The sequence below is a fragment of the Carya illinoinensis genome, chromosome 8, assembly GCF_018687715.1.
Source record: "Carya illinoinensis cultivar Pawnee chromosome 8, C.illinoinensisPawnee_v1, whole genome shotgun sequence".
Lineage (NCBI taxonomy): Eukaryota > Viridiplantae > Streptophyta > Magnoliopsida > Fagales > Juglandaceae > Carya > Carya illinoinensis.
In genome coordinates, this window is record NC_056759.1 from 7342617 (window position 1) to 7355391 (window position 12775).

The 12775-nt window shown below is 36.2% G+C and overlaps 2 protein-coding genes across 2 annotated transcripts; one reads left to right on the forward strand and one right to left on the reverse strand.

Moving 5' to 3' along the window:
• The first annotated feature begins 279 nt into the window (after positions 1–279).
• Positions 280–2256, forward strand: LOC122318003. Its single transcript, XM_043135122.1, has 4 exons — positions 280–830; positions 1139–1201; positions 1359–1424; positions 1501–2256. The coding sequence occupies exons 1-4, from the start codon at positions 444–446 to the stop codon at positions 1810–1812; spliced, it is 828 nt and encodes a 275-aa protein (XP_042991056.1). The 5' UTR covers positions 280–443; the 3' UTR covers positions 1813–2256.
• A 5940-nt stretch (positions 2257–8196) lies between these two features.
• Positions 8197–11701, reverse strand: LOC122319127 (tubulin beta-1 chain). The gene is made up of 3 exons (XM_043137047.1): positions 11002–11701; positions 9236–9505; positions 8197–9144 (listed from the first exon to the last, which is right to left on the reverse strand). Exons 1-3 carry the CDS (start codon positions 11402–11404, stop codon positions 8468–8470), a joined length of 1350 nt encoding a protein of 449 aa, XP_042992981.1. The 5' UTR covers positions 11405–11701; the 3' UTR covers positions 8197–8467.
• Between the last annotated feature and the right edge of the window lie 1074 nt (positions 11702–12775).

Genomic DNA, 12775 nt, shown 5'->3' on the forward strand with positions numbered 1-12775 from the left:
AAAAATTTGAATTGTTTATTATATTTGATATGTAGATTTAAAAAAGTTATAATAATAATATGAAAATTTTATATTTAAAATGGGAAATCTTGATATTTAAACAGTACTTGAGGTGAGCACGTGCAAATCACGCCCGCGCTTCTTCACTAGTGTAAACTCGTACAGTATTCAGTATTGGACGGAGACCATGAACCCTACAATGACCTTAATCTCCCATCTAAAGGACACGTGTCCTCAGCCAAGACCTGGGTTCTCTCTTTCCTTTATATGTACGCACAAACCCGTCCCCAAGCAACATGTTCTACTCTGTCTTCCCAACCCAATCCTTTACCCCCTTTCCCTCTCGCTTCCTCTCCTATTTCTTTGCAACTTTCTCCGTTTAAGGAGATTTGACTTCCAAACAAAAGATTAGAGTTAAGGAGATAAACTCCAGACGATAAACAATGATGCAACGCGAGGAAGCTCCGTTGGACCAGTTCACTGCCGATGAGATTGAGGCCGCCGACATCCTGCTCCATCTCCCTCAACTATTCTTTGAATCCAAGAGTCGCCTCAGATTTCCTTCATGGGGCGCCAGAAGAAAGAGATCCCTGGGGCTTCAGATTCAATCTTTCCTTTGTTTCGGTTTGGCGTTGTCGCCCGAATCGCCCCCATCAGAGTTTCGTCGTGAGACCGAGATTGGTGCTGTGGTTCCTAAATGTCAGAAGAAAGGTCAACCGGCGGTCAAGACCGAGGCTTCAAGCCCTGTGACCCCTCTTGCGTTCATGCCCAGCAGCGAGTCTGAAGAGAAGCCCGAGCAGTCCTTGAAAAGAAAACTGGCTCCTAAAAGGGTATATCTCTATTGCTTTTGCAGTCTTTTGTACTTTTCTTCTTGGCAATATATGTGTCTCTTCCTAATTTTCTCGTCCTTCTCAAATTTTCTCGACGAAGTTCAATTTTCTTGAAGTTTTGAATTCGGGGTTCGGAGTTTTTACCTCTCTCTCTCTCTCTCTCTCTCTCTCTCGCTTTTACAATTTTCTCGGAGTTTTGTTTTGACTCCTGGGTTTTGTCTTTATTTATTGTTGTCTTCAATGTTTGTCTGTTTGGTTTAGGATCAGACTCTGATGTTTTTTTTTTCCGCCCTTTTCGGATGTTGTAGAAAAGAGAGGATTGGCTGGAGATCATAGACGAGTTAAATCGACACAGGGATTCGCTAAACGAGGTGAGTTTATTATTATTATTATTATTGGTTCCTTGTTGCCTTAAATTTGTTTTCCCCTCAAAGTACGTGTGATATCTTTTTAATTTTCCTATCGATTTTCGTTTCAAGAAAATCCGCAGCTATAATTTCTCTAATACTTCCTGTGGAATCCAAACAGGAGATAGAATATCTGAGGCTGCATTGCACCCAATTGAGAGCTTCCAATTTGGAGATGAAGGCAAAGGTATTATTTTTACCAGATCTTGTTTTTCTGGCTTTGGTCCCTCTTTATACTTAAATCAATACACGCTTCTCTACAGTTAAGTCTCGAACCCTTTTCGAAGACCGTCGATTCTCTCGGTACTGAAAATCAAGACAAGGATCGGACGGTGCGAATGCATTCCACGTTGTCATCTAGCCGTGAGCTTGACTTGGTTAACAACAATGTTGACCCATCTCCTCCTCTTCCCGATCTCAACCTCTCTGCAGAGGACACGTTTGCGATTGACACATCCGGACCGTTTGATCTAAACCCGATCAACGGGAACTTCAGTTTCAGTAGGGTTGTGGCGGCTCAAGCCAGACAGAGAAGGATGCAGATCTACAGGGCCAAGAAACTCCATTGCCGCTAATAAAAGTAAACTACACGAGTAGATGATAGCTTTTTGTCTTTTTTGGTATGGAATATTCTCTTTTAAGAGAAATGTTAAACACAGTTAGTGTTTAAATGTAGTATATTCTTTTTAAAAAATGTTAGATTTATTATTGAAAAATTAATTTTTTTATATAAATCTTGTCTTTACTCTTTTTTTTTAAATTCTACGACGTTTATATATTTTTACAACTGTAAATATTATTTTCCTTTTGATAATTAAGTAAGAGGGTTTTGTTTTTTCTCCAAAATATTTGTTAAGGTAGTTGGAATTTAGATGTAAATTGGTAGAGTTGCAGGGAAAATATGTTGTTAGTTTCTTGTTAGAAATCTGGGGGGCTTCAAGCCGAAAGAAAAACCCAATTTGCCTATATTTATGTTGAATTTTATAATAATATTGAATGTTAAATAGATATTATTTGTTTTTTTGTGTTTTATTTATTCCAGATTCTGGACTTCTTATAAGAATCTTGAATCTTGCTCGGATCCCTAATTTTGGGTCCAAACTGCTTCGGTAACTGTACTCACGCACGATTTTATGGATAATATTATATATATTTGTAATTTTATTTTGTCAATGATTTTTTTAATTTTTAATTTTTAATTTATTATTAATTTTAATAACTGTCACGTCAATACATATAATTAATTTAAATAAAATTATAAATATAATATGTGTTTTATATTATCTCGAGTACAGCGTATGTCATTGTAGTTTTGGTACCCGAACTAATACATGTGGTAATGATAACCCAATTGGTCAATTCATCAATAAAACCGTTTCGTTTTCTCGTTAATGTACAGCATCCATCCTTTTCATGTGCTTGATACCTGAATTAGGCCAATGTGTTTCTTTTTTCCTTGGAAAGAGAACAGAGCAACAAAGGTATTGTTGGGCTGTCAAATAAGAGGCACCATTGCTGCGTGGTCAAGATCCAACTTGAGGAAGACTTTTTTAAGTGATAGATAATAGATAAAGATAAATTAAGAGTCAAATAAAATATTATTTTTATTTTAAAATTTGAAAAAATTGAATTATTTATTATATTTTATTTGAAATTCAATTTGAAGTTGTTAACATTTTTATCTAATCATTATTTTCAAAAAACTATATTACAAATTATAGTTTAATTCTATTTTAACCTTATAATTCTTTTATTCAACTTTTTTTTCTCTTTTTCTAAAATTTTATTAAAAATTTTAATTCAAATCATTTCACTATTATTAATAAATTATATGATTACTATTTACATATTTCTTATCTATTCTCATCTTATTTATGTAACTAAACGAGGCCTAATGCTTGGTTTAGATAATAAGATGAGATGACATAATTTGATAATAATAGTGAAATAGTTTGTGAATAGTGGTAAAATGATTTGAGTTAATATGTTTTATGAGGTTTTGGAAAAGAGAAAAAGAAAATTGAATAAAAATATTATAAAATTAAAATATTATTATAACATAGTTTTTTAATATTATTTTTATTTTAGTATTTGAAAAGTTTGAATTGTTTTTTGTATTTTGTTTAGAAGTTTTGAAAAATTATAATGATTAGGTAATTATTAGAAAAAAAAAAGTTGAAGATTTGAAATTGAAAAATTATTTGCATTTATGATATTTAGATGTTGAGATAGGATGTATTTGGAAAATTTTGTTATCCAACACAAGCCTAAATAAAGTGGAGAAGTAAATAAATACACAGATATTTAAAACATGGATCGATATTGTGGCCTATGTTCACAAGGTTTGGGGGAGTTGTTCCACTATGAAATGTGTAAGATACAAACTTTTCAGATGAGAGAGTGATATTTGTTACAAGGAGAATAGGTGGAGAGTAAGGGAGAATTCGATTGAAGATGAAGAAGCCCCCGTTGTCTTCAACCTTTTCACCTTTTTTGTTGATATCTTTTTATTCCTTGTGCCTCATGCATGTTGTCCCATCGAAATTTAATGCGTAGGATATTGAAAATTAGTAAATATGAAGTTGTTGGAATTTATACAAGACAAGACAAAGACGAACTTCATGTCGATTATTTCATTTAATAATCTATTATTAACTAAGTTTTAAAAATATTTAATTTAGGAAATGTTTCAAATCTTAGGATTATCAACAAGACAAGATGTGTATTGTTACACTGTTTGTTAGGTGTAACAAGTTAAACAGTGTAACAAGTTCGGCAACGAACACATACATTAGTTGGTTCATGGGTTTGGTTTTAGGCATTTTCTTGTAGTTTTCCCACTACGAGTATCTTCTGCCGCCATGTTTGACTGTCAACAATGTGAATGGCCATCAAAAACTTGATGCTATATGATCTAATTCTCTAAATAAAAAATTTAGATTAGTCTCTTCTACTTTGTATAAAAGAAAAATAAAGAAAAGAAAAAAAGAAGTGAATGGGCCATTACCAGCAAATTTTGCAGACCCATTAAAGGGTGAATGGACTATTGAGTGTTCAGAAACCCACCCAAAGTACCAATCTATTTAAAAGGAATTCGAGATGCACATGCGATGCTCATGTTTATGGTCTGTTGCGTAATTAACTAGCCGACCAAGTTCAATGCAGCAACAAACAAGAGTCCAAATTGCACAAGTTTCTAAGTAACATTAGAATTCAACCACCTGCATTAGTGGTTGTGTTGAGTTGTATCCACGGAGTATTTCTCTATTTCTTTCAAATAAAAGAACTCTGATTAAATAGGGATTTTAATTAGTATTACGTCAAGTCTAGAATAAGTTAGATATGATTTCGGATCCCTCATAATAGTAAATTCTATTTGTGGCAAACTTTATTTATATCAGATAGAGAGAATTTATTTATAAGCCTTATATTTTGCGGGTGTACATTCCATTTATTATGCTAAAAATTATTGGTATTTTTTTATTATTATAATGAATCACACTATAAATAATGTGTTAACTCATCGACTTATGCGTAGCAACTTTATCGAATAAACATTTTTCAAAAACTCTTTTTAAAATCTTTTTCACATTTTTCATTTTTTTCATTAAGAAAAAGAAAAGAGAATACCTGGGGACCGGTCGGGCTTCTAACCCTCAAATAACAGCCCTCCAGTAATTGGTTGCCACATATGCGTCTCATGGTTTGCATTTCTAAACCGTGATTAACTCGATCCTTGGAAAAATTTGCTTTCAGTCTTTCACCCCGATCCTTCCTTTCTCAAAAACCTCATTCTAGGTCCCCTCCCCTCCCCTCCTCGACTCCTCTCAACTAGGCCTGTGCAAAAGGCCCGATGGGCCGATCAACCCGTGCAGATCCAATCCGAAAAAGTCGGTTTACATAGAAAGTCGGTTTTGAACCAATCGGACCCAATGAACGTCGGGCCATCACTTGAAACCCGCAATAATTTTCTTCACTTTTCCTTCAACATCGAACCTAGCCCCTGCCCCCATCTACATATTTTTCACTTCTCTCTTCGTCGAAATCTAAGGCGGTGAACAGGACGACGTTGGTTATTCCATCGGACGCAATCGCCGAGGACCTGAAGAAGACCGCTAGGAAGGGGGCCAGCTTCACGAGGCTACATAAGAAACTGTTTGGGAATGAGAATGAGAGTGGGAAGGGAGCGAAGTCAGTTGATAAAAAGAAGGAGGTGAAGGCGTTGATGGGGGTAAAGGGAAACACGAGGACTTTGGCGATGGTGCTGACGAGCGAGAGAGAGCTTCTGTGTTTGAACAAGGAGCAGGAGATCAAGATCGTTGAGTTCAAACTCATGCTTTAGAACAATAACAGCGAGGTCAGTGGGTCTTTCTGCTACTCGGGTTCATTTTGATGGAGGCCCTTCTGCAGATGGAGGCAGCGACGTCCTAGGCCACTATCGAGAAACAGCTGAGCACCATAAATACTCTGTTTTCATGCATAGAAACAAAGATGGTTGGTTACTCGAAGGCTTCCCATGCGGTGGTTTCCGTTGTGCAGGAGAGGACTCGGTAGCGATGGGAGGCTCATCAACTTGAGATTGAAGATGATGGTAGATCTGAGATTCAAATCGCAGAAAGCAGTTTTTTTCTTCTTCTTCTTCTTCTTCTTCTTCTCGGGCTATACGGGTTCGACCCGGTTTCATTTTGTTTGGGTCGGATCATGTCAGTTTATCACCGTAAATACATGGTTTCGGGTCGGGTCAGGCGTAAACCCGGCTAGTCCAAGTCTGGTTGCAGGCCTACTCTCAGCCATCTCCAGAAAGCTTCGAACCCTTCTAGCTGCAGTGGTTCGAATCGCTCGTGACGGCAGCCCTTCTCACTACTGTGGCAAGGAGACGTACAGATTCACCTAGCGATAGATTCGAAAACCCTAGCAACAGCTTGGGTTCTTTCTTTTCTTAGCCAAAAGCCCCAGAAGGAAACCAAAATTAAAGCAGCACACCCAAAATCCACCTTGGACTTTGGAGCCTATTAAAGCAGAAGACAAGGAGACCTCTGTGTTAGAAGAGATTCAAAAGGACACTCATGCCAAGGACAATGAAGTTGATGCAGCAAAGTTGAAGAAGATGAAAAGAGAAGAAGAAATGGCAAAAGCTAAACTGGCCATGGAAAGAAAGAAGAAGTTTCAAGAGAAAGCCGAAGCCAAACGAGCTATTAGGATTCAGAAGGAAATTGAAAAGAAGCTTAAGGAAATTATTAACTTACTGTATTTTCATAATTTCTGGTTTACTATTTCTGTTTGTTGTAGGGCTTAGAATTGACACATCTTCTCCAATTAAGTTATCTTAGTAGCGTTAAAAGAAAGCAAAGAAAAAGGCCTCAGGTTCCGCACTTAATAGTGATCCTAAAGAACTAGTAGAAGCAAAGTCAGAGGTTGCTGAACCAGAAAAGGTAGATGAAAGTGTTGAAGCTCCAGTAGTCCTGAAACATAAGAAGCCCACTAACTACTAGATATGGGCTGCTCCTGCTGCTGTGTTTGCCTTGCTGGTGCTGGTGCTTGGGTACTACTATCTTTTCTAAAACGTGACTTGGAACTAAGTAGAAAGAGCCATGAACCAGTTTCTATGCTTGTGTGTGTGAGTTGCTAGGTTCATAGTCCTAAAGAATTAAGTTATTCCCGTTCGTTACATCCCTAAAAGGGGATGCACGCTAAAATCATAATGTTGCCGGTAGCTCAGTCGGAAAGAGAAAGCTACATACATTTAGTTTGACTGTATGAACTTTCAAATTTAATTTGACTCTTAAGATCAAATTTCATAAAATGTTTTCTGAATCCATGAACTTGCTTTCATTGAAGCTCTATTTTGTTTGGGTCTGACCTTCTTACCAAGTGAGAATTGATGCTCTGGTATTGTGATAGATTCATAACCTGGAAAAAGAAAAATGGAAATTTACCTTTACAACCATACTCGCAATCCCCTTAATAAAAGAGAAAAAAACTTGCTTATTTGTTAGACGAATAAAGAGTCTTGAAAGCTATTATACAACTTTAAAAAACATATAAAGAGAACAGCTAAGAGGTAGAAGGCGACTCTGAGATTCATCAAAATTATCAAAACCTTGATATCTTTGAGAAACATATTTAATAAGAAAAATTATTTAAGTATAAGGATATTTAATTTTATAAAATAACGATATGTTTAATTTTATTATAAAGTAAATTTAGTTAATATTATGAAATGACATTATTTTATAAGTTTATTTTTATAATATTTTTTTATGATTGTAATACTTTTGAATAATAAATATCTATAAAAATATTTTTTTTAAATTCAGAATTTTCATAAATAAAAAGTAAAAAATTACGATATATATTTTTTTAAATTTTATTATCTATTATGATGGTGATGATGGTGATGGAATGAGAAAGTGAGAAAGGAGGGAAGGTTTGACGTTTGAGTGTAACGCGTGATTCGGTGTGGGTGGGTCTAATAGTTACTTAGTGTGATATCTGATGTGGCACCTCATGATAGGAGGGCTGTTTTTTTCATAAAAATGGCCAGACCGCTCCAAAGCGGCTTTGAAAAGAAAAACAGTATATACTACACTCCAATCTCAATTTCGTGGTTTGGTGATATTGCCCATCAATTTTTAAAATTCTATTAAATAAAAAAATATTTAAAAATATCACATTTCTTAAATATAATAAAAGCATGATAATCAACATTTTTCTATTGTTAAAATATTCGATCCATGATAAACATTGTAACACTATCCCAAAGTCCCTATTATCACACCTTTTACAATCCCACAGCCATACGAATTCCAGCACCACCAGTAGGCATTTAAAAATAGTAAAAAGAATATTTTTGTAACTGAGTAGAAGAAAGGGTGGAGATCCTTACTTTTTTTAAAAGGAAAAGATTTTGTTTTTATTATAATTTTTATTTGACTAATATTTTTGTAGTATAACTCAGATGAAAATAAAAAGTTTCTCAAATTTTTATCATCCGAACTTAAAAAGAAGTCTTGGGTTGCAAACAGAACAAACAACAATATCATCATCATAGAATACAAAATGTCAAACACTCGGAAATGGAACAAGCCAAGATGCAACAACAGCGAAAAAAAAAAAGATGAACAGAAGAAACACTGATGGCCACATGGTAGTAGGGGCATTAGAATGTAAAAGGGGAGAGCTGGTAACCTCATTCAGCATACGATGCAGTCTCCAGAGTTATTTCCGTTTTTAACCTTCATAAGCTTCTTCTTCCCCTTCCTCGTACTCACCCTCATCGTCAGCCGTTGCGTCCTGGTACTGCTGGTACTCGGCCACCAAATCATTCATGTTGCTCTCCGCCTCCGTGAACTCCATCTCATCCATACCTTCCCCAGTATACCAATGCAAGAAGGCCTTGCGGCGGAACATGGCTGTGAACTGCTCGCTCACCCTCCTGAACATCTCCTGGATTGATGTTGAGTTCCCAATAAAGGTGGATGCCATCTTCAGACCCGTCGGTGGAATGTCACACACACTTGACTTTACGTTGTTAGGAATCCACTCCACAAAGTATGATGAATTCTTGTTCTGCACATTTATCATCTGTTCATCCACCTCTTTGGTGCTCATCTTGCCCCTGAACATTGCCGAGGCTGTCAGGTAGCGGCCATGTCGTGGGTCAGCGGCACACATCATGTTCTTGGCATCCCACATTTGCTGAGTCAGCTCTGGTACAGTGAGGGAGATGTACTGCTGGGACCCACGAGAGGTGAGTGGTGCAAACCCCACCATGAAGAAATGAAGACGTGGGAAGGGGATTAGATTAACGGCCAGCTTCCGGAGGTCAGAGTTCAGCTGGCCAGGGAACCTCAGGCAACATGTTACCCCACTCATAGTTGCAGAGATCAAATGGTTAAGGTCACCAACTGCAAAAGGAAAGGTAAAAAAGTGGCAGCTTTGAGTATTGTTGTCGTGCTTCAAGTTGACACCGAATACAAAAAATAATGGGATACTCACAGCTTGGAGTGCTGAGTTTTAGGGTCCTGAAGCAAATGTCATAAAGTGCTTCGTTGTCAAGAACCATGCATTCATCAGCATTCTCCACCAACTGGTGAACTGAGAGGGTGGCATTGTATGGCTCCACAACCGTGTCAGAGACCTTTGGAGAAGGGAAAACAGAGAACGTGAGCATCATCCTGTCTGGGTATTCCTCTCTAATCTTCGAGATCAGGAGGGTTCCCATGCCAGACCCGGTGCCTCCTCCAAGCGAGTGACATACCTGAAACCCTGGCCAAAACAAGATTCACGGTTAAGTTTAACCAGAAATTTTAAGTATGAAATTACAAATATCATCGCCACTACCAACCAGTGAGTTTTGAAGAATTATGAATACAACCAAAACATGTAATGGATCAAAAATTACACGTCAAATTTCCTATATTATTTTAGCAGAATCAATTCGTTTACACCAGAAATTAGTAGAACTGGAATAGATTCCGAAATAAACTATATAAAAAATGATTCCGTTACATGTTACAAGAAGTATTATTAGATCGTTGCCATTAGCACAAAATACACCTAAAAAACATAATAAATATTGTCGTTTCATGATAAAATGTTCACTACACATATGGCATCTTGTAAAATACATCATTAAAAGGCGGTATCATTTACCGACAAGAGTCGCAATAAAAAATAAGCATACAGATTATGTTTTAGCAGGCCAGCATTATCATAAGTTATTAGTTACTGATGTCCACTATAGCAATTCGCACACAGCAGTTACCTTTTTCGTCTCACGATCCTTTTTCCGTGTCTGATTCAGATGTAGATCCAAGTGTTGGGGACAAGGTTAAATCAAATGCCTTTATTATCAATAAAGGTCGCAATCATAGTAAATAAAGTCGATACAATAATTTACTTCATAGTCACTACGGACACCACATAGTTCTAAATCTCTGATTCCTCGTCATTGTTGACAAGGGCCCACGGGGAAGCTAAATGAATGGATGCCATAAGATTTACTGCTCCTGTAATTTCGCCAGGAAGCAATGTCGCAACATGTAACCTTAAGTTAAGCCGTCACAATCATGATAAGACCAATACAGATACATATCGATTTTCTTATTTTATTATACATAATACAAAAAGTCGTGCCTGCACGCCAGACAGAAGGGGCCGGCGAAGAACTAAGCCTAATCAACGTATATAATGTTATTTAGCACATAAACAGTTAGCCACAATTATGAGATAGAATAAAGAATTCGGACCTGCTCTTGATATTAGATCCTCTGTGAGGCAGATACTTTTTTCTCTAGATTTTCGGCATGTTTTTAATAAATGAAAAAATGAAACAAAAAAGATAAACTCTAGATTTATAATTGCATTTGATAATTTGAACATAAAAAATCAGAGAAGGGGCAAAATGCATTATCAGACAGCATAAATTTACAAGACAAAAACAGACAGAAAGGACAAAGCAATATCACTATTGGGATCAGCCTTAATCTTGTTGAGTATCGTTCCTAGTGTTATCATATTCAGTGATCCGCTTTCCGCTATCCATTTTTTACACAACTATGAGAATGAAATATTGCAATCACAACGTTTCTTCTTCAGTATTTGGACATCCCCGGAGAAATCAAAATCTTGTCAAATGCAAGGACACGGTCCACATGCGTTTCCAATGAACGAAAGAATGTAGATAAATTTTGAATGAAATTCAAAATCATTCACACAAAGAGAAGCATAATAAAACAGATACAAGTTCATAGTCAGAATACCTTGCAGGCAATCACAGTTCTCAGCCTCCTTGCGGACGACATCAAGGACGGCATCGATCAACTCCGCTCCCTCAGTATAATGACCTTTGGCCCAGTTGTTGCCCGCACCGGACTGGCCGAACACGAAGTTATCGGGGCGAAAGATCTGACCGTAGGGGCCCGATCTGATGCTGTCCATGGTGCCCGGTTCAAGATCCATGAGCACCGCCCTGGGGACGTACCTCCCGCCAGAAGCCTCGTTATAGTAAACATTGATCCGCTCCAGTTGAAGATCCGATGAAGAACCGTCGCCCTTGTACCGCCCCGTCGGATCGACCCCATGCTCGTCGCAGATCACCTCCCAGAACTTGGAACCGATTTGGTTCCCGCATTGGCCTCCTTGAACGTGCAGGATCTCCCTCATGGTGTATCGGAGTTTGGTGGTTAGGAGCGTGAATTGGCTTTGATGGACGTTTTCACAGAGCGAGAGAGAGAGAGGAGATGTACAAATATATAGGAAGGGAGAGGAAGAGGGAGAGGGGGAGAGGAAGAATCGGTGGTTGGGATGGTAATAATTGAGGGCGGGATGGGATATTTTTTGAAGTATCTGTGTATATATCCCCCGTGTGTGGACTGCGGACTCTCAGGCTCAGCTAACCGTCTCGGCGCTCGGGGTTGGCACGGTTAGACACTGCGCCCCACCGATTCTTAAACTTGCTTGCATTGATTTGGGTGCTTCGGTTCTGTTTTCTTTTCCTTCGTATTATATATTATATATTAGAAATACTCTATTAATTGATTACATAAAAATAATTTTATAAATTGATATAGTTTAAGATAATTTGTTAAATTATAAAATTATTTTATTATAAAATAGATTTTTAAATTATAAAATTATTTTTATTATAAAATAGATCTAATGAATTAAACGAAGTTATTTCAATTTATAAAATTATTTTTATATAATTTCTTTGTAAATTTAACGGTATTCTTATATTTTTCTCTCCCTTTATTTATTAGAGTGAAATTATCTATAAATTTATATATATATATATTATTTTATTTGTTTATGAACAAATTAGTACATTGATTAAAAAAAATTACATTTTAGTATTTTCTTTGTTGGAATTTTGTTGAGCCTTGTTCATAACTCAAGCAAATGCAGGTAGAAAGTTCTTTTGACGTTCACTTGATATGTTGCTCAAGCAAACTAGAGTTTGCTTAATATTCGCTTGATAATTAACTTAAAATAAATATTAGATAAAGAGTTCATTCGATATTTGCTCAAATAAATATCTCGATAATTATTTTAATTTAGCCATACTGAAATAGAAAAGCATGAATAGTACCACTGCATAGTGTATTTGTATTTTTTTCAAGTGAGTAAAATACTTTGCAGCTCCATATACATAAACACGTTGTTGAATAACATAAATCTTGTAGCGTGTATTTGATTCTGTTTGTTTTTCTATATTTTTCTGTTATTGTTCACAACACATACATCATATAGATTCAACAATATTTAAGTAAGAATTTGATGCATTTTGATGATTTGTGGACAACAATAAATGCTATAAAATTCATAAATGCTATAAAATTCATACATGCCTTTAAAAATTATTAACTTAAAATTCAAATAAAGAGTGTAAGTAAGCACGCCATTTGTTAAGGAAGGCACCGTACTATTGTAATTTTGTAAACACAGATATGAAAGGGTTTTCAATCAAAATAAAAAATGGTGATTATAGAGAGTTTATTATTCTGAGTAAAAAAGTTTTTAAAAACTTATTATTAT

What these genes read in the sequence shown, in the direction of transcription:
- LOC122319127 (XM_043137047.1), bottom strand. Translation starts at nt 11,404, where the DNA reads ATGAGGGAGATCCTGCACGTTCAAGGAGGCCAATGCGGGAACCAAATC. An exon ending in GAACTGTGATTGCCTGCAAG is followed by an intron (nt 9,506 to 11,001) that starts GTATTCTGACTA and finishes TGTTTTGGCCAG; the next exon opens with GGTTTCAGGTATGTCACTCG. An exon ending in AAAACTCAGCACTCCAAGCT is followed by an intron (nt 9,145 to 9,235) that starts GTGAGTATCCCA and finishes TTCCTTTTGCAG; the next exon opens with TTGGTGACCTTAACCATTTG.
- LOC122318003 (XM_043135122.1), top strand. Translation starts at nt 444, where the DNA reads ATGATGCAACGCGAGGAAGCTCCGTTGGACCAGTTCACTGCCGATGAG. An exon ending in GAAAACTGGCTCCTAAAAGG is followed by an intron (nt 831 to 1,138) that starts GTATATCTCTAT and finishes CGGATGTTGTAG; the next exon opens with AAAAGAGAGGATTGGCTGGA. An exon ending in ACAGGGATTCGCTAAACGAG is followed by an intron (nt 1,202 to 1,358) that starts GTGAGTTTATTA and finishes GAATCCAAACAG; the next exon opens with GAGATAGAATATCTGAGGCT.